Raw genomic sequence first — 26,917 nt, 5'->3', positions numbered from 1 at the left:
ATTTTATTCCAATATATATATATATATATTTTTTTTTTTTTTTTGTTGTTGTATTAAAATAATTAAAAGTAATAAATAAAATTTTAAACATACAAATAAAGTTTTTAGTTGTGTATTTTTTTTTTTTTTTAGTTGTTTATTTGTGCGTAATCAGATATCAGGTTGGGGGAATGTGATCTATATAAGAGAGTAGATCGCATAGTAAAAACGGTTGAACACCACTGATATATGAAGAGAAATTTAAGTAACAATTAACATATTTAAATGCCATATTAAATGTTAGTTTTCTTAAAAATAGTAAAATTTTTCAAATTATTTCAGAATACCAGTGTTATAAGATTAAATAAACAAAAGACTGCATGGTGTAGAAACTATGAAATTTTATTTTTGATTGCCTTTTATTCTAACATGACTAGTTAATCAGCCGGGTATGATTGTAGTGTGTTCATTTCCAACAACAACAACTGTAAAACAAAATATGTCTATCTAAAAACTGATAAAAAATAAAATTATAAACATATTTCCTTTCCCTGTACATAATCATATTAAATCCCCCTCTTAACAGCCAACAAATCCAAGTAATATTTATTATTTTGTAACCTGATGCATGGCATGAGCTAGATAGTCAACATTTGTAGAAGATACACCAGCTACTGAAATACGCCCATCCTTAGTTAAGTAGATATGGAATTCTTTTGTAAGACGCTCCACCTAAAAAATAAATAAAATAATAATATAGCATCATTTTTTTGGGAAGGAGGGTAGTTTGCAGAAAATTTTCATTTAGAAATATATAAATGAAAGATAATGCAGTTGTGGCCTACAGAAGAATACTTCATTAAGGCCACTGTTAAATGATTGTTTAAAAAAAGGGGGAGATGTGGACCCCCTTTTGGGTGAGGAGTTAACTAGAGGAAGTTGTCAGAGACAGAAAAACTTCTCTGAAATAGCTTTCCAACAAGTACATTGAATATAAAAGGACTTTTTTTTTTTTTTTTTTTTCTCTATAAGCAGAGTAGCTTTTTGCTACAGACCAGCTTGACTTCAAAGTTTGTTGTGCTCAGCACTGAGGTTAACAGAACAGCTATTGGCATTTATATACTTTATATACCTCAGTCAACTGGTATTAAACCACACACTGGCAGAAATTATCCAGGAGTGAAATAACACAGACAAAGGTCAAGGTGTTCACACCTCACCAGACAAAAGATAAAGCCTCTGTGGTATGATAACACCACTAGGTGGCAGGTGCATTTCAGTGATCTGTGCAACTACCACTTTGCTTCTTACTAGAAGCCTGAAGTAGCCAAAAACCATGTTCAGTACACTTCTTTCAGTATGAAATAAGTGATGTTTTCAGAGTGACATCAGCTACCATGGAGAGATCCAACATTCCCTGAGGACACTCTAAATTATTTATTCTGCAGACCCACTGCTAGATAATATACTGGATCAAACCTAATTATAATGTTTCAGTTTCCAGGAGAGCTAACAAATAATCTTACTAAAATTCTTTTAAAAGATGTGCCTTGAGAGAGTCAATAGTCATATATGGATGTGAAAGTGTTTGCAAGGGGAGAAAAATTTCAACTTCATGATGGCCTCAAAAAGTTAGAGGCAGTTCTAGAAAGCAAGACAGCATATCAAAGTTTAAGTCAGTCAGATTCTATGGGGAGAAAAAAAAAAAAAAAGCAACAAAGCTAAGCTATGTAGTAAAAGTAGATAGACAATAAAAGTAATCATAACACTTTCATCATCATCAAATTCCTGATATATACCCTCAAGGGATGCAAAGGATATGATAGTACTGCATGAAAAATTTACACCATTACTAACTTCCTATCTACAATTTTCCTCCAAATCAGTTTGTTAAATGTCAAGACTCCAATATTATCAGGTCTTATATTTCTGTCTTCTATGGCACTCTTTACTGTCTCGATCCACCTATATCTTGGTCTTCCTCTGGGCGATTTCCTGCTAATCTTTCCTCACCCCATTCTGCTTCAGTGACCATACCACCATGAGATTAGATCTGCTAATGCATTTCTGGATGCTGACAATATCAAGTTCTTTCCTAATATCCTTGTTTTTAATATGATATTGCCATTGATGCCACCTGTTCATACCCCTAATCTTTCTCAGGACTCTCATATATGCGGTCTCTAGTCTTTGGTCAAGTGTTTTACTACTAACCCAGCTCTGAGATCCATAAGTTAAAATAGGTTTAAACACTGTCATGTATACGGCTAATTTAGTGTTTTGGCTAATTTCTCTCTTATTCCACATAAATTAATTCAGTTGACTTTTATCCAGTAGCTCACTTTTTGCTGTTTGCCCTGGTTCAGAACACTTTGGGTAAGAATAATGATGAAGATTAAATGTAACAAAACAAAGGTGGTGAACATTCTGGAAGCTGCTTAAAAAACTGAAGATGCTTAAAAATGGAAGAAAGATTACTGTAAAAGAAATCAGAGATACAGGGGACATGAAAACTGAAGATAAAGTCAAAGATTATTCTTTGAAAGATTGTTAAATGAAACAAGAAATGATATTCAACCAAAAATGCTTAAAACTGGGGGTGGGGGGGGGGGAATCTAAAAGTTGTATATTGGCTGCATGAGAAAGACAATGAAAATAGGCAGAAGCATTGAAAATATCAAATGCATTGTGAATGGAAAGCCTATAGAACAAGTAAAACATTTCAGCTACTTAATTAATTAAAAAAAATTACTTAGGCATGATTTTTAATGAAGATGATGAACTAAATATGGAAATAGACAACAGAAACAACAAAGCTGGTATGGTAGGAAGTCAACTGAATAAATTTATATGGAATAAGAGAGAAATTAGTCAAAACACTATATTAGTTTGTATACAATACAGTTTTCAAACCAATTTTAACTTATCGATCTGAAAGCTGGGTCAGAAGTAAAACACTTGACCAAAGACAGAAGATATGAGAGTCCTGAGAAAGATTAGGAACATGAACAGATGGCATCAATGGCAATATCACATAAAAACCGAGGATATTAGGAAAGAACTCGACATTGTCAGCATCCAGGAATGCGTTAGCACAGCTAATCTCAGGTGGTATTTTCACTTAAACAGAATGAGAGGAAAGATTAGCAAAACAAGTGTTCTCTGCCCAGTTGGCAGGAAAAATACCCAGCAGAAGACCAAGATATAAGATCTGATAATGTTGAAGTCTTGACAGGTAACAGACTGATTTGGAGGAAAATTGTAGATAGGAAGTTAGTAATGATGTAAATTTTTCATGTAGTACTATCATATCCTATACACCCCTTGAGGGTATATATCAGGAATTTGATGATGATGATGATGTAAGCAGTCAGAATTGGTTTGATGTAAAATCAGGCAAAGGTGAAGATATTCAAATTTAGCTCTTCACTTTATACAGATGTTATACTCTTAAATTTGGGGTGGAGTACCTAAAAATTCTTGACGTTGTTCAGAGGAAAGCAATTCAGCTCATAGACAATCCCTATCTCACAGGTTCACTTTTGTTTCAGCTCTGTGTCTATTATACAGGCACTTCAATTGTCATTATTCCAATGAACTGGAAACCATCATTCCTACACTTTGCTGCACCTGTTAATACAGGAACAGCAGCAGCTGTCCAACACCCCTTTACTGTGCAGCTGCAAAACACAATGAACCTGTTTTTGTTCTTCCTCTTTTATTCAATCTGCTTCCATCTTCCGGAACAGCCTATAGCAAGGAGTATTTTCAAACAACTACAACCCTTCAAAAAAAATAATATGTCAAACTTCTGAGTCCTCACATGCACCCGAAGACATGGCACTGATGTGCTCATATGTTCTTTGACCTCTCATATATTGAGTTACGGTTACTTTCCGTAAGTCATGGAAAGGTCGTGGGTTCTTAAGTGTCCATTAGGACCACTGATAAGATAAACACTGCATCACATTCGCATTAACAGCCTGGGTGTGTGGTCACAAATACGGATATGTTTGAGACCTTCAAACAGACGTACAGATGGTGCAGCAGGTCAAATTCTTAAAACCAGTAGTTTTAAACCACCCAGAGTGTGCACTGATACAACAGCACTGAGAAATCAGTAATTGTGATTGGTTATTGTGTCAACCAATCCAACTGAATGTTTTCATTTGTCATGAGTTGCCGTGTTTGTTTTCTTATGAGTACAGCGAATACAAAGTTAAAGGGATAATCACAATTTCTATTTTCATTTGTTTAAAAAAGCTTTATTATTCATATCGAGTCTATTAATAAATACAATGTTTATTACCAAAACAGATGTACACACCTGATCTTGTGTCATCCCAGTAAAACAAAACATGCCTATTTGTTCAGTTATATGCTCCCAGTTACGAGTAGATCCTTCTCTCTTTAAGCCACTCTTCAACTTCTCTCGCATGCTAATGATACGATTTGCCATACCTTTCACATCTGACAACCTAATAACAAATAAAAGCAATCTTATAAAAGTTATGGAAATCAGGTTTAAGAAGTTCAGATGAAAGAGGAAAAAGTTTTTTCTGTTTGATTTCTTTTATGTTTAGGTTATGATTTTGGACTGCCCAGAAAACTTAATTTATCTGAGCCACACACTGCACATTAGTGCACTGTGTGGACAAGAGAAAAAGCAAAAAAGGAGGAATCAGTTCACATTTTGTTGGAAAAGCTGAACAATCACTCCCAGTCTGCTTTCTTCCAAAGAACAGAAGCAGAGGGATGATAGAGAAAGTAGGTTCAGTGAGTTCAATTCAAAATGGACTGCAGAAGGAGTTAGTAGTGGCTATGGTTCTAATGATTTTGGAGGAAAGTGGAGGAATCATAGTGGCCAATTCAGCAGAGCAATGTCCATAAACTATCAGTAGAAGAGGCAAAAAGGAGAAGGTTCAGTAATTAGGCTGGACTGCCCTCTTCTTAATAGAACCAAGCAACCATAGAGAGGATTTTGGTGCACTGTCCCAAATATGGGAGCAATATTCCTTGGTTGGGCAGATTTGGGATTTGCATAGTTAGCAGCTGTGAATATGTGAAGCAGTGTCTTGTGCAAAAAAGTACACCAAGTTTGTTGGCAGCTGTAGAAGATATAGTTGAAATGTGTTTGTGTCAGGAAATATGAGGTGTACATCAGTCCAAGAAGGCATTCTGATTGTGTTTGGAGAACTCAGTGTTATTGAAGGTAGGGGGGGGGATGCAAGCTCTTTCTTGCAAGTGATCAGACAGGACTGAGTTTTGGTGGCATTGAAGTCCACAATGTTGCCCTTGACCCACTGGGATATAGCCAGAAGGTCAGAGTTCAAGCCAATGGTCATGGTGGATCTCGAGCACTACACTGTTTGTCAAATGAAAAAGGAGGAATGGTGAGTACTATCATCAGCAAAGCTATGGACAGGATTGGAAGCCTGTGAGAGCAGGTCATTTATATACAAGAGGAAGAGAGTAGACGAAATAACAGGACCAAGGGGTACTCCCTGCATTGGTGGGGAAACCTGAAGAGAGGAAACCAATCACCATGACATGTAGTCAGATGCCAGTGAGAAAGCTGGCAATCCAGTTGCAGAGCAGGGAAGACAGACCAAAGGATGGCAGTTTGAAATGTAGGCACATGTGCCAAAGCCTGATGAAATGCCTTTGAAATGTTGAGGGGAACCACTCAAATTTCTCCAATTTTTTCCATGGCTTGAGTACAGAGGAGTGTAGTGAAAGCAAGAAGATCAGCTGTAGGTTGCAAGTGGTGGAATCTGTATTGCTGGTCGCTGATAGGTCTCTAGGGGGTTCAAGGGTTGGATGTCGATGACCTCTTCCATAATTTTAGAGAACAGAAGAACTACTTTAGAAAGCTACTGTGCCATTGCACAGTAGTTCGCTGGTTGACTTTTTATCAACTTTATTTGGGGCAGGCTGGATGTGGCCCTTTTTCCATGTTGTAGGGTAGATGTCAGTTGAACAGAATAGATTGAAGAGGCAATGCTGGACAGGTGTTAGTTCAAGGGCACAAATGTTTATCACAATAAGTGGGATACTCTTAGGACCAGATGCCTTGTTTGTTCAGGTTATTAAGGATTCTTTGGATTTTTTTTCTGGCAGAAGACAATGGGTGACATAGAGAGATTCTTGGTGGAGTGGAGAAAACTTTACCCAAGTCATCAATGCAGGAATTAGAAGAGAAGAATGATGCCATCAAGTCAGCTTTGTCTTTAAGTTTGATTGATTGATTTGTGGTTTTATGGTATAAGGACAAAAAATGTAATATGTGCTAAGACACAGGGTGTTGATAAATAAGGAGATAAATTAGTTAATAATATAAAATATAAGTTCAAAGTTATAAGAAGACGAATCAGTAAATAAAATGTATGCATGTTCCCCTTTATGTGTAGATAATGACTAGCATTATTTACACATAAAGAAATTTATAATCATATATCTATGAATAAATGAGTGTTTTGTAAAAATTTTAAAATATCATGCAATTTGTCCAAGTCTGATAACAACTGCCTGAGTGTATAGGACTGGGTGAGAATAGTAAAAATATCACTTCTCTCTTGTGTGAAGAACTTGCACTCCACCAGGATATGACTAATGGTAAGAGGGGTATTGTATTTCTCACACATAGGTGAGTCATCAGCCTTCAGTAAATATGAATGTGTGAGCTGACCGGGACCTATGTGGAGCCTAGCAAGGACAAATTCCTCTCTCCTGTTCCTACATTGACTAGACTGCCAATGCTTAATTTCAGGTTTAATCTCATGCAAATTGTTCATCAGTGCTTCCTGGCAGGAGTATTGCCATTGGGCAATTAACTAATTTTATAACTTGCTTGTAGTTGGTAAAAGGGATGGTTAAACAGCATGCTGAAAAAAGTATGAGCTGATCTAGCAGCTGCATCCACAGTGTCATTTCCTTTAATTCCAATGTAGATGGGAATCCAACACAATTGAACTTCAAAATTAAGGATCTTTATTTTGTGCAAGAGTTGAAGCACCTCACCAAGCACTGGATGTGGATTATACACTGGAGAGGAGATAGCCTGTAAAGAACTCAAAGGACACCCCCATTATCATCTTGTAAGATAAGTGTCTCCCCAAATGCACTCACATACGTGAGTATAGGGATCCAGAACCTCATCTCTATAAGTTGCAGAATACACGGTTTCAATAAAGCACATACAGGTCAGTGTGTCACCCAACGAGATGCCTCCCCAAACATCACACTACTTCCACCATTTGTCCCTTTCCTGGATATTACAGGGATGATAACATGTTCCCCCAGTTTTCTCCAGATCAGAGCATATCTGGTATTGCTTTGTAGAGCAAATCAGGACATGTCTGTAAACAATACCCACCCTATTGGTCTTGGATCCAGTTTATGTGGAGCCTGGCCCATTTCATACATTCTCTCCTGTAGCATGGGGATATGGGCATGTAGACCACCTTTGAAAAAGCCTTTTGCACACAGTGAAAACAGATATCAATATCCCTGTAGCTGAAATGAGGTCAGAGCATAACTGATTCAGGGTAACACTCCTTTTTTGGAGAGCAGATAATCAGAGATATGTCAGCCACTGTGGTTGTAGCCTGTGGCCATCCTTCACTGAATCTCCAGGATGCTATATGTGACCATTGGAATTGGTTCTACAGTCTGTGAACCATGAAATGACTAGCATACAACCATCTAGCTACCTCTGCTGACTCCTAGTCTTATGATGGTTTGCCACCTGAATTCATCAGTTAAATATCTTGTTCCCAATGGAAATTCATTCCAAAACACCTGCTTTTATGTCATGGCTCATTTGCATATACTGCTAACAGTGGCACTCATTTGTATATGATAAGCATACTCAGTGTCGCTTTTTACATAATATATAGGGTGATCCAAAAGTCATGCACATAATAAAATGAACTTGCATTTTTCAATATTAATGATGAACTTTATAGAACTAACTACAAACAAAGCTTATAACTGTATCTTTACAAAGGCAAAAATAACATGACTAAAGCAAATGTTCAAAATGGCTGCCTTGTTCTTGAACACAGACATGTGATAATTTTTAATGAATTGGAGGCAACTCTTCAAAGCATGGAATTACCGACTTCTCTGATTGCTTCAGTGATGTTCATCTTGAGAGGATTATTTTTATGCACCATACCTTTCATATAATCCCATAAGAAGAAATCTAGAGGTGACAACTCTGGTGACTTTAGGGGCCAAAGTCATTTTGAAATCAATCTGTCGCAAAAAACTTGCAAAAATTGCATTGTTTCATTTATGGCAATTGACACTCTCCTGCTGAAAACAGCAATCACATCCTTCAAGGAGAGACAAACTGAGTGATGATGTCTTGGTATCTCAGAATCATCTTAGATGATTCTGAGATGAACAGTGCATTGTTCATCTCAGAGAAAATGGGTTCAACAATATGACAGCATGATACTGCACACCGCATTCTAATTTCCAGAAATGCAAGGGCATTTCATGGAAAACACAAGGATTTTCCGATGACTAAATTCTATTATTTCAGCTATTGACGTATCCACTCTCGTGGAACCATGCTTGTCATCACTGAAGAAAATACTGTATAGCTCATGAATTCTATTTCCTCAAACAAATGATCGAAACCATCTACTGTACACAACATGTTTTTCCTTATCCAGTGGCTTTTATTTCTGAACTGAGTGAACATGGTATGGACAAAGCTTTAATTGTTTGGTGCTTCTCCAAGTGCAGCCATATGACATACTGTCTGTGCAGAGTTTTCTAAGACTTGTTGAAGGTGAACACTGCAACACGTCATGTACCGTGGGCACTTTAGCCTCGGTCAAAATGGTAGATCTTCCATGCTGCTGTTTGTCTGCAACTGATCCAGTTTTGCAAAAGCATCTGATTAATCTCATAACTGTTGAATTTTGAGGAACAACAGAGTAGGGATACTTTGGATGCAACTCCTTCACAATATTTGCAAAAGAATGACAGGCAAAATAACTCATTCCTGAGAAAGTACCATTTCACTTTCCTCATAAACAAAATTATGCAATGGATGCCCAATACCCAACACAAGGCAGATAGATTACATGATAGTGCCCAATGGTCCTAGGATGCCATTTATAGGCAAAATGAATAATTAGAATTGAAACACTTTGAAGTCTACTACTTCTGGATCACCCTATACCTGACTTTTATATGTTTTTTCCATGTCAAAGAAAACTGATAGTTGCTCACAATTTAGGCAGAAATGTCTAATGCATGCCTCCAGCCAGACTAGATGATCAGTAGTTGAATATTTTTGGAAGCCAGACTGTGTTCTGGAAAAACTGTTCTCTCCAGAAACCACAAAAGACAAGAGTTAATCACCCCCCAAGAATGATGCACAAGCAGCTCATCACAGTGATTGGATAGTAGTTATTTGTGGATTTTGGATCCTTCCCAGGCTTAGAAAGGCTAATATTATTCATCTTTGCTAGATATTTGGAAATATGTTCTTACAGATAATTCTGTTAAGATGCAACAGTTGATCCATGAATGATGGTGACAGATGTTCCACCATCTCATAATGGATTATGTGGTCCAAGAGCAGTTGGATGGTATTTAAGCAAAGCAGATTTCATTTCTTTGCTGGTAAATGGCCAGCTATATTCTTCTGTGCCATTCAAAAAAAAAAAAAGAAAAATAAATAAATAAAATAAAAAAATTTAAAAAACACTTTAGCTGTTTTTCTGCTTTGCTTTTTTTGGAAAAGGAACATGGGAGGATAAGATGTTACCAATGTGTATTTCTTGAATAATTATTCATAATTATTCAAGAAATGATTATGATACAGTATAATTATTGAATAATTATACTATATTTTATTATAGTATATATAAGTTACAAAATACTGATAATGTAAAAATGGTCAAGAAGAGATATATATTTCTAGACAAATATTTCTAGCATTACAGTGTTATGTAATTGAGAGTAAACTAGCTTATGTTGTTGACATTGCAGCAGAGTAGTTGCAAAACCGAAAATAATTTCCTTAGTGCATGGAAGATTACATGCACAGTGGAAGAAAATATTGAAGTAAATGTGAATAATATTTCAGTGAAATTTTAGAAGATATTTATCTCTTTACAAAGTGAAGAACCCAGATGCAACTGATTCAATCTGCATCATCACACAGTATTTTTTTCAGTTAGCAACAAAGAATGCTAGAAAATAGCTGCTGGAGAGATGAGAGGAATAAAGAAAGAGACAGAGAGAGAGGTAAATTCGATAGAATGGAATAATATGGATTCAGAATTTCCATAAATTTGGTCTCCCAGGATGATCTTATGACTCCACGCAGATCCTAAATCATAATCATAGTAATAAATCTGAGGAATAAAATAGAGGTTTTATTTAAGAAGTGAATGCATACAGTTTGTAAAGGCAACTGACATATGCTTATATTTTCAAGGTACTTAAAGGAATCTGTTCAATCCATGAACTAAGGGATCAGATGATAATTCTTACTGTCAATGCTGAATGGAAAAGAAAGCAATTTGTTTGAATGTTCTCCCAACTTATGGTATGAATGAGAGAACATTGCTCTCTCAACTAGTAGAAAGGAGGACTATTTTGTTTACTTAGTTAAATTCTCCTGTTTGATGCCTAAAGTGGAATGGATGACAACTAAAAATTTTGAACTAGGAATACAGTATAGGCATTTGATATCATTTATCAGCTGTGCATATTCCACTCAGAGAACTAGCCGTTGACAGTTTCCCTGAAGTTGTTTAGAGTGCAACTGATGGATTAGCATGATGCAATATCTTGGTCTATCCATTCGTTAAACTTTAGTTGAGCTCATTGCATGTTCATCTTTAACTGTTTGCACAATTTAAAACTATGAGAAAGTGTAAGTGTGGCTTAATATTTTAAATTAACAATATGATGACTTTTTGAATGTTCACTAGAAGAGTTGTGTATATAATTATTGTAAATAATATTTGATTTATTAAATTACTTTTATATATACCTTAAGTAATTACTAACTTCTGCTATAATAGTTCATGACCAAAGTTTTCTGAATTGAGTTAAGATAGTGTTACTAGGAGAAGAACCTGATTAACATTTCAGCAACAATTAAATAGATGATTGAACACCAAAAGGAAATCACTGATCATTACATAAAAAAAAAACTGAATGCAAGTTAAAATTACTCCTAAATATTTGTATAGAAACGATTTAATACTGCTTTACAGAAAAGAGAATTCACACAATTAGTAAATCTTACTCCTCATTATCCCTAACATCAATTTTCTGATATGTACCTTCAAGGTTCAGGCTGCTTTGGCAGCACTATATGATTAAGTTTACATTGTTAGGTGTTTATTAACAATCTTCCTCCATAGTAGTCTATTACTTGTCAGAACTCTAATCATGTGGTATCTAACATTGCGTTCTTCTAAGGTACTTCTGATAATCAATCCACCTAGTCTTCATCTCTCTCTCACTCTCTCTCTCCTGTCATCTTGCATCAAACACCTATTTTGCTAACATTTCTTCTTCTTTTCTATGTAAGTGACCATACTACCTTAGATTAGTCCTAATACATTCTTGAATGAAACATCAAACTTCTTCCTAATGTCTTAATTTTTAATGATTCTGTCATGTATGATATGTATGATGCTATCTCTTCAAGGCCCCTTATTTTTCTTAGAACTCTCACATCAGTGGTCTCTAATTTTCAATAGAGTGCTTTATTTCAAACCCAATGCTCAGATCCATAACATACAACTGATTTGAACACTTCTTGCGGCAAGTTTAGTGTTTTGGCTAATTTTGCTCTTATTCCATATAAATTTATTCAACTGGCTCCCAAGCTTTGCTTATTCTGTTATCTATTTCCAAATCTTATTTTCCATCTTCGTTAAAAACTGTGCCTAAATAGTTGAAATATTTTACTTGTTCTATAGCTTCACCATTAAGAATACAGCTGAAGTTTTCTATGTTCAGGCAGGGTTCAAGCCAAATAGAGAAAATGTCAAATCAGATTTTCACTTTATAGCAAATAGTTGAGAAATCATGGGAATATGACAACGATCTGCACTTAAGTTTTGTACCTCTGGAAAACGCACACAACAAGGTGCTAAGAGAAAAGCTTTTCAAAACACTGCAGTTATATGTGATAAACAGAACATTATACACAACAGTACATAGTCTAAATTTAAGTTATAAGTCATCGGTTAGAATTGAAGGAAATACAGGAAGATGGTTTGATGTAAAATCAGGGATAAGACAAGTGTGCACATTATCTTCACTTTTATTCATCATCTATATGGATTGCATTATGAAAGAAAGTGACATTAATTAGAGATATAAAAATTATCCCTTTGCTTTATCCAGATGATGTATATGATGAAGTAATGTGAAGTCTTTAGCCTCTATATACGAGTTGCCCAGTCGTGAAGTTACTTCACACGCAAACTTTATTTACTTGCACTTGGATAAAGGATTAAACCAAGAATATAATTTCTTGGCATCTTTAATTTATACTCAACCATTGAAAAGGAAATACTATTATTGATCTCGGACTCAAGTATTAACTCAATTCAAAGAGCTTTAATCATTAATTATTATTATAGCCAAAGTCAGTAATTATTCCAAGATTACTGTAAATAATGTTTAACAAATTAAACATTACTTACAGTAATCATACTTCCTATGGAGTTATAATCCGATGTATGTCTTCTTCATCTTTCTGTCATTCTAAGTGAATACTCCAAGCTTAGTCCAGTGAGCAGGAATTTCTTCAAGTCATCGTCCATGAAGCCTGCCTCTTCTCCTGCATGAAAGTTTTTTAATGTTCTCTCCCTTTCTTGGTGTGTGTCTAAAATATCCGAAGATGCCTTTCCCCACCATGTTACAGAGAAGACATATTTCAAGATTCAACTGATCTCTGATACTCAGGTCAGTTCTTTTCTCGGTCTAATAAACTCGACACATCCTTCTCCAGTCCCAAGTTTCAAAAGTATTAATCCTCTTAACTGTCTTGTTCAATGTCCAAGACTCTGAGCCATAAAGAACCACAGAAAAGATTAAGGATCTGACCAGTCTGATCTTTGTGTTGATATTTTTCTATTCTTTCAGATCTTGGTAAGCTGAGTAATTGCAGAACTTAATCCATCTTCTTACTTCCTCCATATGACTGCTATTGGAAGAGAGCAATGAGTCCTGACAAACAGTAAGCAGCCCAGAAGTATTTTCATTATGATTGCCACCCAGGATCATTAGCTTTGTTTCACTGATGTTAATCACATGTCCATATTTCTCAATAAGAGGTCTGAGATTTGAGAACTGGACTCTAGTACTTCTATTCATGAATTCAGCCTGTTCTAAAGAGAAAAGAACCTTCAAGTGATTATTAATTCTTTATTTGATAATACAGAGCATGATTTTACTTGCATTTGAGATTAATGCCATTTTCTATAGATGTCACATTTCTTGGTGTTCCCCTTTTTTATGGATTGCTATAAGATTGTCTTCACCCAGTCCAATGGTCAGAAGCTAGTAGTCTAAATTCAACTGCATAATCTCAGAATTATTTCAATTCCTGCTCTGTCTATGCTCTATCATCTTGGTATAAATTCCATCAATCATTACCAGCTACTTTCCCAGTTTTCATATTTCTGATAGCTAGTTCCACCTTTTCTCTGAGGATGGGAGGTTCATTTTCCCATGTTTGTGTCAAATATTTATTACCTAGCACCTGATTTTTTGTATAGACCCATCACAGTTTCTTTCCATCTTTCTAACTTTCAGTGAGGATATACCCATCATTATCTTCAATGTCCTTGAAATCTCATTCTAAAGATCAATTATGAAGCTTTTGCAATCTCCTCTGATCTTTAGCTTTCAGTCTTCAATAAACAGAACAGTTGTCTCACAATGGAAAAAATTCATTCAAAAATCAAACTGCACTCATCCAATGTGTTATTATATAAATAATCATTGCATATTGAACTTTACATGCTTCTGGATGTGTCAAAGCAGAGATAAGTTCCTAGTTTAATGTAGTTGACAACTCATGTGAAAGCAGAACCAGAAAACTATATGTTGAACACCCATCCACAAAAGACTATAAACCTATAGCACATTAGCATCATGGAAGCTAAGGGTAAGGAAATTCAGAAATATTGCTTTACAAACCAAACATCTTTTTCAAAACATTTCAGGCCTCCAATAAGCAGGATGAGTTTGTCCTAAGTAATAAAACTCACCTACCACCTAAAGACATACATCACATATAAAACAGTAGTGCAATTCAAACTCACCACTTACAGGTTTAAAGAGTAGAAGCATTATCTGCTCATTCAATTTCAATCAGGTAAAGCAAACAGAACAATTCTCTTGGATGTGTCAAATAGGAAAAAAAATGATGCTGCATAGAAACTATTGGGGGGGGGGGGGGTCTGAGAAGCCACTTTTGGAGCAATGTCTCAGACCTGCAAGAGCATCATCCAAAATGAAGCACTTTCTAATCCCAAGTATAGCAGCATTATCAAAAATTTGGGTACACTGATGCAGTCAACTCTTAAGATCACCTTCAACTTAACAGCTATAGAATAAACATCCCATAATGTACCATGCTAGGATTTAGTTTGTTACAATTCAACTATCACTAATTACTTGCTCACAGTGCCTTACATTCTGTGAACACGTGCATTTGTGCTCTTAGGATGCTAATCTGGAAACCAGAAACATATTAGCAGTTTAATAACTTATCTAGTAATACATTCTTATATGATGTTGTACAAGTTACTGAAGATTCCAGAAAAACATCCCTCATGTTTAAAATCATTATGATGAAGTATTTTTAATTGTGTTCTATGTGGGCTGTGTCCAGGTAGAGTAATTTTTAGCTAGTAACTATGAACTGTCAAGCTGACAGTCCATAGTTACTAGCAAACTGCTTCTGGCTTGTCCTGAGCATGCTATTCTTCAAATATGCCCAGAACAAGCAAACTTGCAAGAAAAGATACTCTGTAAAAATGAAGTCCTAATTATGCTGGATCATCATATTAGTCTACAGACCACTTTAAAAAACATTCCAGAAAATGCTAACAATCTGACTAAAGAAATAGCTTTTTCACACTGAAAAATGTTTGTGTTATGACATTAAATGACAAATATCTGTGTTATGAAAATTTTTAAACTAACTCTATGCAGATTATATTATATATATAGATGGATATATAATTACATGCATTTTGTTCATTTAATTTTCAATAAAAAAAAAAAATTAAAACAAAATAACTTTAGTAAACGATTTACCATTGCTTTCTTAACCCAGGATCAGTGAGCACAAGTGTAGCAAGACGAGCACCATGAATAGGAGGATTAGAGTAAGTGGGACGAATTACAATTTTTAGCTGTGACATTACTCGCTGTGCTTCTTCTTTAGATTCACATATCATACTAAATGCACCAACACGTTCACCTGAAATGTTTTAATTAATCCATTAGGAAATTAAATTTCAAAGGAAAAAATTACTCTACAATGCTTTCATTTAGGAATGATTATTTTGTAAAGGATAAAAAAAAAAAAAAAATAAGTTGAACAGCAAGTAAATGGCTGTGATCGATTTATTTGATCACAGCCATATTAAGTTAAAGTAGTACGTTGCACAACATTCACTATCTGTAGTGCAATATATGATTTTAAGTACAACTGCAACTGATTAAGTCATACACACGAGTATATATAATAGTATTTTTTTTTCTCCAAAACTGCTGCCTCATTTGCTGGTTTTCTTTCTTCGGTATTCACACAATCTTCAAATACTTCTGACTTAACCATTTTTTTGTTCTTTCACTTTTCTATATTTAATACAATTTATAAATACACAACACATTGTACAGTAAAAAGAAAACATCACATAGTTATGTCACATGTTGGGTTGTTTAGAATGAAGGCTGAAGCAACTAAGGCTATGAAGCAAATACAGTGATCTCAGCAATCAGTCAAGTTAAAAAAGAAATAATCTCATTTAACTTGGCGTATGTCTAAAAATCTACGGTTACAAAATAGTGATGCTGACATGCTAACTTATTCAGAGATAGGTTAACTGAAAATCTGGTTATTTGAAGGTGGTGGATAATTGAGAGTTCACTCCATCAATTTCCTGATATGTATCCCCAGTGGGTGTTCAGATTACTATAACATGACTACATGATTAAGTTTACATTATTGATAATCTCCTATCAACAATTTTCCTCAAATCAATCTATTACTTGTGAGCACTCCAATATTATCATATCTAACATTTCAAAATGTTAGATATGAGAGTTCAATGTATATTATTTATCTATTAATTGCAAGTGTTTTTCTGGCCAGTTTATGTTTTGGGTGAAAAAACCTAAGTTTTCTAGAGGGGAAACTCTGCCACCTCCATAATGAGACAAGCTAATTCAACTTCAGATAAAATAGTTCTTATACAGGTCCTTTGCATCCTAGATGGGATTTAAAATACAGATCTTTCAAACAAAAGTTTACTATTACTCAGCTACAGAGGATTGTTATGTCATGTACTTGTTACCTTAAGGCACTCTCATAGTGCTGCAGTTAAGAACAGTTTGGGCAGTAAACACATCTCTGAAAATCATCTTGTCTATATTAGTATTTTATTGTATATGGAAAGACAACTGTCTTATTCTCTACATGACAGAACAATAAATAACCATAATAAATACTGGTTAGATTTCTGTTCAGGACATGAACTAGTCATTTATTAACCAATGGCTACTTCACCACCACCACCATAAAGATGTGCAAAAATTCACATTAGGAGAAACACAGAAAACAAGAAAAGCATATCATGAGTAGACAGTGATATCTCCAGGCTACTTTAGAATGCAAGGCCATAAGAGATTTGAATTACAAAGTGATCATTTGGTCCCAAGCATGATAAAAATGAGTATTATCACATATTAAAAGGAAATATGTATGAAAGTTTTAAAAAGAATAATCATCTTCATGCATCTCTCAGCAGTGAAATGCAAACTCAAATATACAAACTGGAGGTGGGGGGGGGGGGGAGTCTGAAAACAGGAACCAAACTTCAACGAATTAATAACAAAATATAAAGAAAACAATGATTCAGCCAAGGAAGTATGTGTCTGAAAGGACAGAAAAATCAAAATTTTGTGGTGGACTTAAGACTTAAATAGGTATTTTTCTTTTTTTCCTATGATTTCTTTTCCAGGGCAGTCCTAGAAAAGAAATCATAAAGAAGGTTCCTAGCCAGTAAGGCAAATGCATCCTTATAAAATAGCTAAACAAACAAAAGTCAGAAGAATATAGGAGATAAATATTACAAAGGCAGAAAAATATTTTGGAGGTTGTGGAAAACTTAGAGGAATAAGTAGCATAAAAGGAATCAGAGATAACAAAAAATATAAAATGAGTATCAAAATAATTAAATTAAATATAGCAGCAATATATAATTGGTAGAGTACATTTCTGTATTGGAGGAAGAAAAGTTTATCACAAACCTCAACTATGATAGATGATCAACCAGAAATTGTCAAACCAGACAGTAATCAATCTGAAAGTTTTATGGTGACTATGCATAATATACCTGGTAAGATTCAGATGACTGAAGGTCACAGTACTATCACCGATGAAAAGGGAAATCAAACAATGTAAAATTAGAGGAATTTCCCTCACAAATGTTCCAGATAAGATTTATACACAAGTGGAAAAGAAACATCTGGCTATCAGGATCAAATTTTTATGTTAAACAACTGAGAAATCATGGGAATATAACAAGCATACGACAAAAGTTTTAAGAGAAAAGCTGTTCAAAATATAATTACAGGGTGTAAATGGTGCATTATATAGAGCAACAATATTCTAAAACAAATCCAAAAGTCTTTAGTACTAACTAAATTGAATAACTTATAACAAATCTCGTATGGAAATGAGATAAAAAAAACTATGAAAATAGACAGGAATAGAGAAAACAACTGCATTTTCAAGAAATAAAAAACAAACTAGCTATTTAGGCATAACTTTTATTCAAGATGACAAATAATAGAATAAACAAAGCCAGATGAATTTATAAAATATGATTGCAAGACATACAAAAATATCTGTTGGATTTCTGGAAAAATAAAAGCAAATATCTGTTGGATTTCTGCTCAGGACATGGACTGGTTATTACTAACACCATATTCCAACATAAAAATGTGCACAAATTCACATGGAGAGAAGAGGCCAGGAATAAGAAAAATCTCATCGACTATGTTATTGTTGATAGTGATGTCTTCTCCCTGGTGCAGGACACCAGAGTGTACCGAGGATTTGAAATTGGAAGTGATCACTATTTAGTCTTGAGCAGGATAAAATTGAATTTCATATTGAAAAGAATAACATGTAAGAAAGTTTTAAAGCGAATAAAAGTTGAGCAGCTCTCAGATGTGAACTGTAGACTAAAATACAGAAAGATTATTGAAAAGAAAATGAAAGAGTTTGAGAACAGGAATCAAACCTTGGAGATTCAGTGGCAAACTCTGAAGAAAACATTGATTGATTCTGCCAGAGAGGCATGTGGTGAGGTCGTGTGCAAGGATAGAAAAATCAGAACTGCATGGTGGACACAGGAAGTTAAACAGGCAGTGAAGGAAAAGAAGAAAGCATATCAAAAGTTCCTGGCAAATAAGTCAGCTTTTACTCTTACAGAATACAGAGACAAATGTAAGAAAGCTAAACAGTGTGTAAAACTAGCTAAACAAAAGTCATGGGAGGACTTTGGCAAGAATATAGAAAATAAATATCAAGAAGGTGGCAAAATATTCTGGAGGTTGTTGAAGAAGCTTAGGAATGGAGGAAAGAGTGCTGTAAAAGGAGTTAGAGATGATAAAGGTGATATGAAAATGGGAGAAAAAGATATCCTTGAAGTATGGAGTAATTACTTTGAAAAACTGCTAAATGAAACAAGCAGTGATGACAGCACAGTGATAAAAAACACTGACCAGGCATACAGTCAGGAATACATATCCATACTTGAAGTAGAAAAAGCCATCAAAGGCTTGAAATGTGGAAAGGCAGCAGGAGTAGATGATATCCGACCAGAAATGCTGAAGTATGGTGGTATAAAAGTCTTACAGTGGCTGCACTGCATAGTTCAGAAAGCCTGGACAGAGGGACGAATTCCCGATGATTGGAGTAGAGCTCTCATAGTACCCATACATAAAAAGGGAAATAAAACTGAATGTGAGAATTACAGAGGTATTTCCCTACTGAGTGTTCCTGGCAAGATCTATGCAAGTATACTTGAGAAACGGTTGAGAAGAATTGTGGAAGAAAAGCTTGGTGAAGAACAAGCTGGATTCAGGTCAAATAGAGGCTGTCAGGATCAGATCTTCACTTTACGACAAATAGTCGAGAAAGCATGGGAATATAACAAAGATCTGTATTTAAGTTTTGTCGATTTGGAAAAGGCATATGACAAGGTGCCAAGAGAGAAGCTATTCAATACGCTGCAGTTATATGGTGTCAATGGGGCATTATATCAAGCAATACTTGGTCTTTATTTGAGTTGTAAGTCAGCAGTTAGAATTGAAGGAAGTACAGGAAGATGGTTTAATGTTAAATCTGGTGTGAGACAAGGATGTACATTATCTCCCCTGTTATTCATTATCTATATGGATCACATTATGAAGGAAAGTGGTATTAAACCTGATATCAAAATTTGAGATGTTAATGTCAGCTCTTTGCTTTATGCAGACGATGTTATACTTCTAAATAAATCCGCTACAATTCTGCAAGATTCTCTGACTAAATTGAATAGCTGTTGTAATAGATATGGTATGAAGGTCAGCAATAAAAAGACAAAGACAATGAAAATAGACAGAATCATTGAAAATGTCAACTGTGTTGTGAATGGAGAACCTGTAGAACAAGAAAAACATTTCAGCTACTTAGGCACAATTTTTACTGAAGATGGTAAATTAAATATAGAAATAGACAACAGAATCAGCAAAGCTGGTATGGTGGGAAGTCAATTGAATAAATTCATATGGAATAAGAGAGAAATTAGTCGGAACACTAAATTAGCTGTATACAAGACAGTGTTCAAACCAATTTTAACTTATGGATCTGAGAGCTGGGGCAGAAGTAAAACACTTGACCAAAGACTAGAGACCGCAGATATGAGATTCCTGAAGAAAGATTAGAGGCGTGAACAGATGGCATCTATGGCAATATCATATTAAAAATGAGGATATTAGGAAAGAACTTGACATTGTCAGCATCCAGGAATGCATTAGCAGAGCTAATTTCAGGTGGTATGGTCACTTAAATAGAATGGGAGAGGAAAGATTAGCAAAACAAGTGTTCTCTGCTAGGTTGGCAGGAAAACGACCCAGAGGAAGACCAAGATATAGGTGGATTGATACGGTACAAAGTGCCTTAGACGATAGAAATATAAGATCTGATAATGTTGGAGTCTTGACAAGTAATAGACTGATTTGGAGGAAAATTGTAGATAGGAAGTTAGTAATGATGTAATTTTTTCATGTAGTACTGTCATATCCTGTGCACCCCTTGAGGGTACATAGTAGGAATTTGATGATGATGATGAGCAAAATTAGTCAAACATCACATACAGTATATAAGTAGTGTTCAAACCAATTTTAACTTATGAATTTCAAAATTAGGTTAGAAATAAAATTGAAGATTAGAAAGCACAGATATGAATTTCCACAGAAAATTGAATCAGTGAACATCAGTGATAGGATCATATCATAAGTGAAGATTAAACTTAAAAGAAACTTGATATTATAGCATTCAAGAATTTGTGAGCAGAGCTTATCTAAGGTGCAACAATCACTTAGCATCTTAGTTGAGCAACAAAATGTGGGAGGAAAGGTTGGCCAAATAGGCGAAAAGAAAAAAGACTAAAATCTAGGTGGATTGATATAGTTATTAGTATTTTACATTGATCAAAAGACAAGAACTGGAAGTTAATAATAATATAAACTTAATTGGGAAGGACTAACATAATATCCTGTAATGTATGCTCATCTTCTTTGTTAAAAGATCTTGTATGTTACAAGATATTCACTAAACTTTCATTATTTCAAGTACAGGCTACTGCACATATTGAATTTGAGACTGGAAACTTGCATACAAAATGTTTTTCATATACACACATGAGCTAGCAAAAACTAGAAAGAATATTGCTCACATCCTTCCTTTCTGTTTTATTCTTGCACACAGACCCACACCATACCATGCAGACATTCAAAACCAAATCCAATGGAAAAGAGTGGTTAATCTTTATTCCCCATAGTGTTCTATGTCTGTATATTGTATGTTCTTCTGACCAATTTGCCTGTTTTGAGCAATGAAAAACTTGAGTTTTCAGGAAAAAAGCCTTTGTCATCTCTGTATGAGATCAGTTAACTCATATTCCCTCGAAAAGCAAAGCCCTGATAGAGATTCTTTGCATTCTCTATCAGATTATGAGTATTATGGCTTGGAATTGTTCTGGTGTTCCAATGTGTGTTTTCATAATTCTTAGCATATAAAACTGAAAATTCTTATAATTTAACTCTTGCATACCATATAATCCCATGTTTTTGGCAAATGACTGGGCCAATGCAAATCTATGACCATCTTCAAAAAATAATCTCATAGCTGAAGCATCCCGATCACAATCACCTGAAGCGAACCCCTGATATGCCATGTCGAAAAACGGAAATAAATTTCTGTTCTGAAAAACAAAAATATAATTCAAAAGAGACTCTGTAATATATACGTACACACACACACACTAATATTCAGAATAATCAATGGACATCAATTAGTAGATATGCATGAAAAGATGCATGTCTACTAATTAACCAAATAAACAAATACATGTAACAAAAATTATATAGTATTTATTCAAAAACTCCAATATATTTTATCCAGCGTTACGTGAACATCATCAAGGAGACAGACTGCTAACTAATTCAAAAGATTAATCAAAATAATGAGTCATAAATATTGTGTACATTAGCTCATGTCTCAGCTGAAGCATATGATATTACACTATTAGAGTTCAAAGGAACAATTGTAGTAAGTTGCAAGAGTAAAAACACTTAAGAACAATCAATAATGATCACTTCCCAAAACTTGGATATTAACATACAGTATGGCTGATGATGATTATCTTAGCATTTCACTTGTTTCAAGGAAAAGACGATCAAATCTGAACTTGGAAAAAGTTTTGCTGATTCTAAGGAACCAGCAAAACTTCTTCACAGATTCCAAATATATAATATAGTCTTGATATCCTTCAATTCTAATCAAGGCAGAATGGCCAGTCTGTCCAAATTAGAAAAAATGACACTAGCAGGATACTTGATAGACACCTTTGTTGATACTAGGAAGGAAAACAGTTTCTGAGTTAGTTTGAAGGAAGCATGTAAATTGAAGTTACAAAGAATTGTTCTGAGATTCCTTTAAGATCGGGCAGCAGTTTTCAACCTTTTTTATCTTACAGTGTTGTGTCGACTTTCTGCTCATATAACTATCCTTTAGTCTTTGGGTCAGTTCCCCATTAAACTCTCATACGGGTATCACGTGGTACCTCTGGGGGACAATGGAATTGCCTTGGGATCGAGGCAACACCAGAGTATCAGAGTGTCTGAGATCAACCTCTCGTAAAACGCCAAGAAAATTTATATTTCGTTGCACCACTTAGCGCTATTAGATTAAACAATATTATCAATCAAGAGGTGATCTCAAGACAGTACTTAAGTGATACCTAGTAACTTTGCAGATGTGGCCAAACTCTACTTTTCTCCAGTCTCCCGCATAAGTTCATATTACTTTTATAAGAGGCGCATCGAATTCCAAAATTCATAGATAGTCTTAGTTAGATACAAAAGCAAAGTTTATTAGATATCATAAATATGTACATACAATACAATAAGCTTAATTCCCATCTTAAGGGAGTTCCTGACAGTCAGGATAGAGTTAAAACAATACAATAATATAAGTATAATTAAAACTGATTATGCTGTAACTCTCTAAAGTAAGATTCTTATTTATACTCTTAAATATTTACCTTAATCATGGTAGATTATCACAATAACTCTCTAATTTTCAGTAGTTCAATCAAACCACACAAAATAGCATTTATATCTTTTACAATCCCTTCATTGAAAGCAATTCCTTACTTTAAACATATTCTTAACCTCCTAGAACATATTATGCGACTATCACAATAGGAGACAGTAAGATTTTAAGGTAACCCTCTATAGATCACTACAGTTCGGTCCTAATTAATATCATTAATGTTCCTTCTTCTGTTTTTACAACGTGGCACAAATCTTTCATTCACAATCAGCAAAATACAAATAAAGTCTACTTATCTATCCTTGGTTCTGCGTCGCGTCAAAAGTCTACCGGAATCTGCCTCTCCTTAGACGAAAATGTCCATGTGTTCCAATCTGGCTTTCTATGGATGGCCGGGCTTATTCCTTCCGCGGAGATACTATGTCTAGTCCCACCGCTGCCCCTATCGAAACCCTCCGTAATGGAGGCACTCCGGAGGGTTTCGATACTTGATTCACTGCCACCCTTCACCTGCTCACGACAATGCGAGATGAACACCAGGAGATCCAGGAACAAAAAACCTCTTGTGAGGGGTGCATGACCCTTTTATTTCCACTTTTCTTTCTCAGCATTTCTCGCATTCCGCGATGTCCAGCCAACACACTCACGTGGTCTTACGTCACGGCATCCAGCCTTCTCCGCTATCACACGTGCGCTGACGTCAAGCTATTGCTTGGGGCGAGCCGCTCCCTCGCATTACTGCCCCGTGACCTTTCGACTTCACTTCTCCCCCATGTTGAATTTGTGTTAACATTCTATATCTTTTAATACATATTACTTTATAAAACTCTGCTAAAGGTTTACACTTCCATTATTGATTTTAACTCATTTGTGAGTGGTACTAAATGCACACGTATTTGTTTTCTCATAGTAAAATTTGCTTGATATATTTATATAGCATGAATTTAATACTCAGAGGCAATCACATGTATTTATATTCCTTTTTTGTTTGGAAATGCATGTTAGACTGTGATAAGATTGGAGTTCCTAAAATTCCAATCTATCACAATCCAACATAGCTCTCCCCTTCCAATTAAAAATTTTCCAAAAATTTTTCTTGTTCACAAGTGTTCCTCCTTACAGTTCAAAAGGAGGGGGGGTGTCTTTTAATGGCACTTTATACCTTCGTGTTGTGGGTTTCTTTTACTCTGGAAGTATCATGTGCCCCTGTGGCTGTCTGCATTCTTACTTAGTTTACTAATATTACGATCTGTCTCCTTGGGTTCCTCCCTCTCACTCACTTTAATTTTTGTTCCATCCTCCCCTCAACCTTTCAGAGGTGTTCAGCTTGTCATAAAATTATCTTGTGAATTGGAGGCACCTAGTCCTGCCAAGTTCCTTGTCAGGATGGGGACTAGGTTCTCTTATTTTCCTCCTTTACCTAACGATAATGTGACTTATTCCTGGGACATCAGGCTTACTCTTGTCTACTTCTAAGCTCCCAGTGCCAATTGAAATTCCCTGTGATGTTCGTACTACAAATGATACTTGATTCACATGAGGGCTTGTCTCTGCTGACAAAGTGTGCTCCTTCATGCTTAAGTAGTCACCTGCTAGCTCACCTGTAGATTTACTAACCTGGGTTTTTAGGCTCCCTTAAAAGATTGAATTCTTGGTGAGTTCCATCCGTTATTATGCAATTTTGATTCAATTCCCTTGTATATGTTTTGCCTTCTTCCAAGGAGATATACTTCTTTCCTCGCATAATCACACTTAAAGTTGTATCTCATTAAAATATCATTGCCCAGAATCAGCTTTATGTGTGGGAGAGAAGATCCTGACAAGACCAGAAACTCATGCCAAACACACATTCTGAACTCAGGCAGATACACTTTAAGATTTACTGATTTAGACGCGTGAGATGCTGAGGCTGTACACCCAAATATTCTCGCAGATCGTTAGAGGTAAGTAAGAGCTTGTCCTTAATATAGGGTTCTAACCTTTTAAAATAGTCCTCAGAAATGATGGAGGTTTGCACTCCAGTGTCAAGTAGGGCACTGCAATGCTCTCCAAGCACACTGGTCTTCACCATCATTTCATATGACTGCCCTCTTATTCCCTGTCCCTGCTTCCACATCCTATTAGCGTACGTATGAGATCTAAGTTCTTCTTCATGACCTCTAATAAAGCATCCCCTGCCTCTGAAACAACCACGGGCTATGTGCCAATTCTGTCGCATCTATAACACTTGGGAGGCTCTCTTCCATCGCCTTGATCATTGGCCCTGTGATCTGATGGTAGTACTAACTTTTCTTGGGAGGTCAAAAATCAGCTAATGCCTTTTTATTTCCATATACGGGAGTAGGCGAGGCCATTTAGCCCTATCTAACTTTTGGAGACTGAGTGGGCAGTTCAATCTCCACTGGTACCCAATCAGAGACAGATGGCCCAAAGCTATCACTAATTAAGCGGTACACAGTGAAGAGAGACGGCTCAAGTGTGCCGCCATCTCATGGTCCCTAACCCTAACACAATATATTTTTTTTAAAATGTCTGAAATAATGTGAGTTCTACGGTCGATTTTCTTGAGTTTACAGGATGAAAAACCCGAGTTTCCAGGAGGAAAAACCTGCTTGCCCGTGCCAGAGATCGACTAACTCGGGAACCGGTCGAAAAAAGGCTTTGAAAAATTTCCTCTAGTCGCCGACTAGACTCGAAATGAAGTCTTCCTTCGTGCGGCCAAGCGCGGTGGTATGCAAACGCCACATCCACTGAGCTACACAGGCTCTTGGGAGGTAACAGTTGTAATTTTCTCCATGACCGCGTCCATTCGGTCAAGAAGGGGGCCCTTTGTAGCCTCTCGACCTCTTCTCGAATTAGACTTATAGTTTCGTCCGTCATAGAAACTTTAGGTTCTGGGGCCATCACTGATATTGTCTCTAATCTCTTCATTACTTCGTCCAATCGCTCCATGACAGGTTTCTGGAGAAGCTCCACTTCCTGTTTGACTATAGCCCTGATCTTACAAGTCTCAGGCAGGATTTCAGTCAACTTATTCACTGTCACACTATCATTGCCCTCGTTTCCTTTTCTTATCTTGGATTGGTCCTTTTTATCTTGGTTCATTGTTGGGCAGCATTCTTGCTCAACAAAGTTTACAAGACCGGCAGCAGAAGTGGGATGTATGTCTCCAAGTATCTGCTCCCGTTCCTTGAATGCATTGTAGCATTCATCCAAATTAGTCACTCTTTTGTTGAAGGCAGTTTCTTTCAATTCCTGTCTTACTCCTTGCCTGAATTGCAGGAAAACGGCACAACCAAATGAGGTTTCTCTTCATTGTGGACACTCAGGGTACTGGCCACCATTAGTAATCTGTTCTGAAAATCAGACACACTCTCCCTGTCCTTCTGAGTGCACCTCTGGAGTTTCCATAAATTAGGCCCCAAACTTCCTAGTTTAGAGAACTGGGAAATTAGGACCATTTTAACCCTGGAGTATAGGAAGGTTTTTGCCTTCCCTATCAGCTTACTACAGAGCAATACCAGTAACTGAAAATCAGTCCATCTTCCAGCTTTTCTTAGTTCTTCTATGTGTGAAAAAAATGAAATGACATCATCAGAATCTTTGCCTGAGAACTGGGGGAACGCTTGTTGGGGTTAATGCATCGAAAAAACTCGTCTTCCATTATTGAACTGCTAGAAGGGTTTGACATGTTTGCCTCTAAATTAACACAAATTTTAAATTAACCTTTGCCTTTGTTAAGAATTTCTGGTTGGAATCCAAAACCAGTTTACTGTGATTTATATAAAGTACTTATTTTAGTTATATAAACCACAT

The 26,917-nt window shown here is 35.7% G+C and overlaps 1 protein-coding gene across 1 annotated transcript in view; it reads right to left on the bottom strand.

Annotated features, from left to right (window-relative positions):
• Positions 1 to 360: 360 nt before the first annotated feature.
• The window catches only part of Got2 (glutamate oxaloacetate transaminase 2), a 170,679-nt gene continuing 144,122 nt past the window's right edge, over positions 361 to 26,917 (bottom strand). Inside the window, exons 9-12 of the mRNA XM_090407797.1 lie at positions 21,599 to 21,749; positions 15,304 to 15,469; positions 4,307 to 4,457; positions 361 to 711 (exon numbers count right to left, since the gene is read on the bottom strand). Of these exons, the coding sequence (XP_090263923.1) occupies positions 589 to 711; positions 4,307 to 4,457; positions 15,304 to 15,469; positions 21,599 to 21,749 (591 nt within the window). The 3' untranslated portion in view covers positions 361 to 588. The remainder of the gene's footprint in view (positions 712 to 4,306; positions 4,458 to 15,303; positions 15,470 to 21,598; positions 21,750 to 26,917) is intronic.

Source organism: Typopeltis vanoorti, chromosome 18 (assembly GCF_054136105.1).
Source record: "Typopeltis vanoorti isolate ZY-2024b chromosome 18, IOZ_Tvanoo_1.0, whole genome shotgun sequence".
NCBI lineage: Eukaryota > Metazoa > Arthropoda > Arachnida > Uropygi > Thelyphonidae > Typopeltis > Typopeltis vanoorti.
Note: the sequence above shows the minus strand (reverse complement) of the source record. Positions and strands in the feature narration are given on the sequence as shown.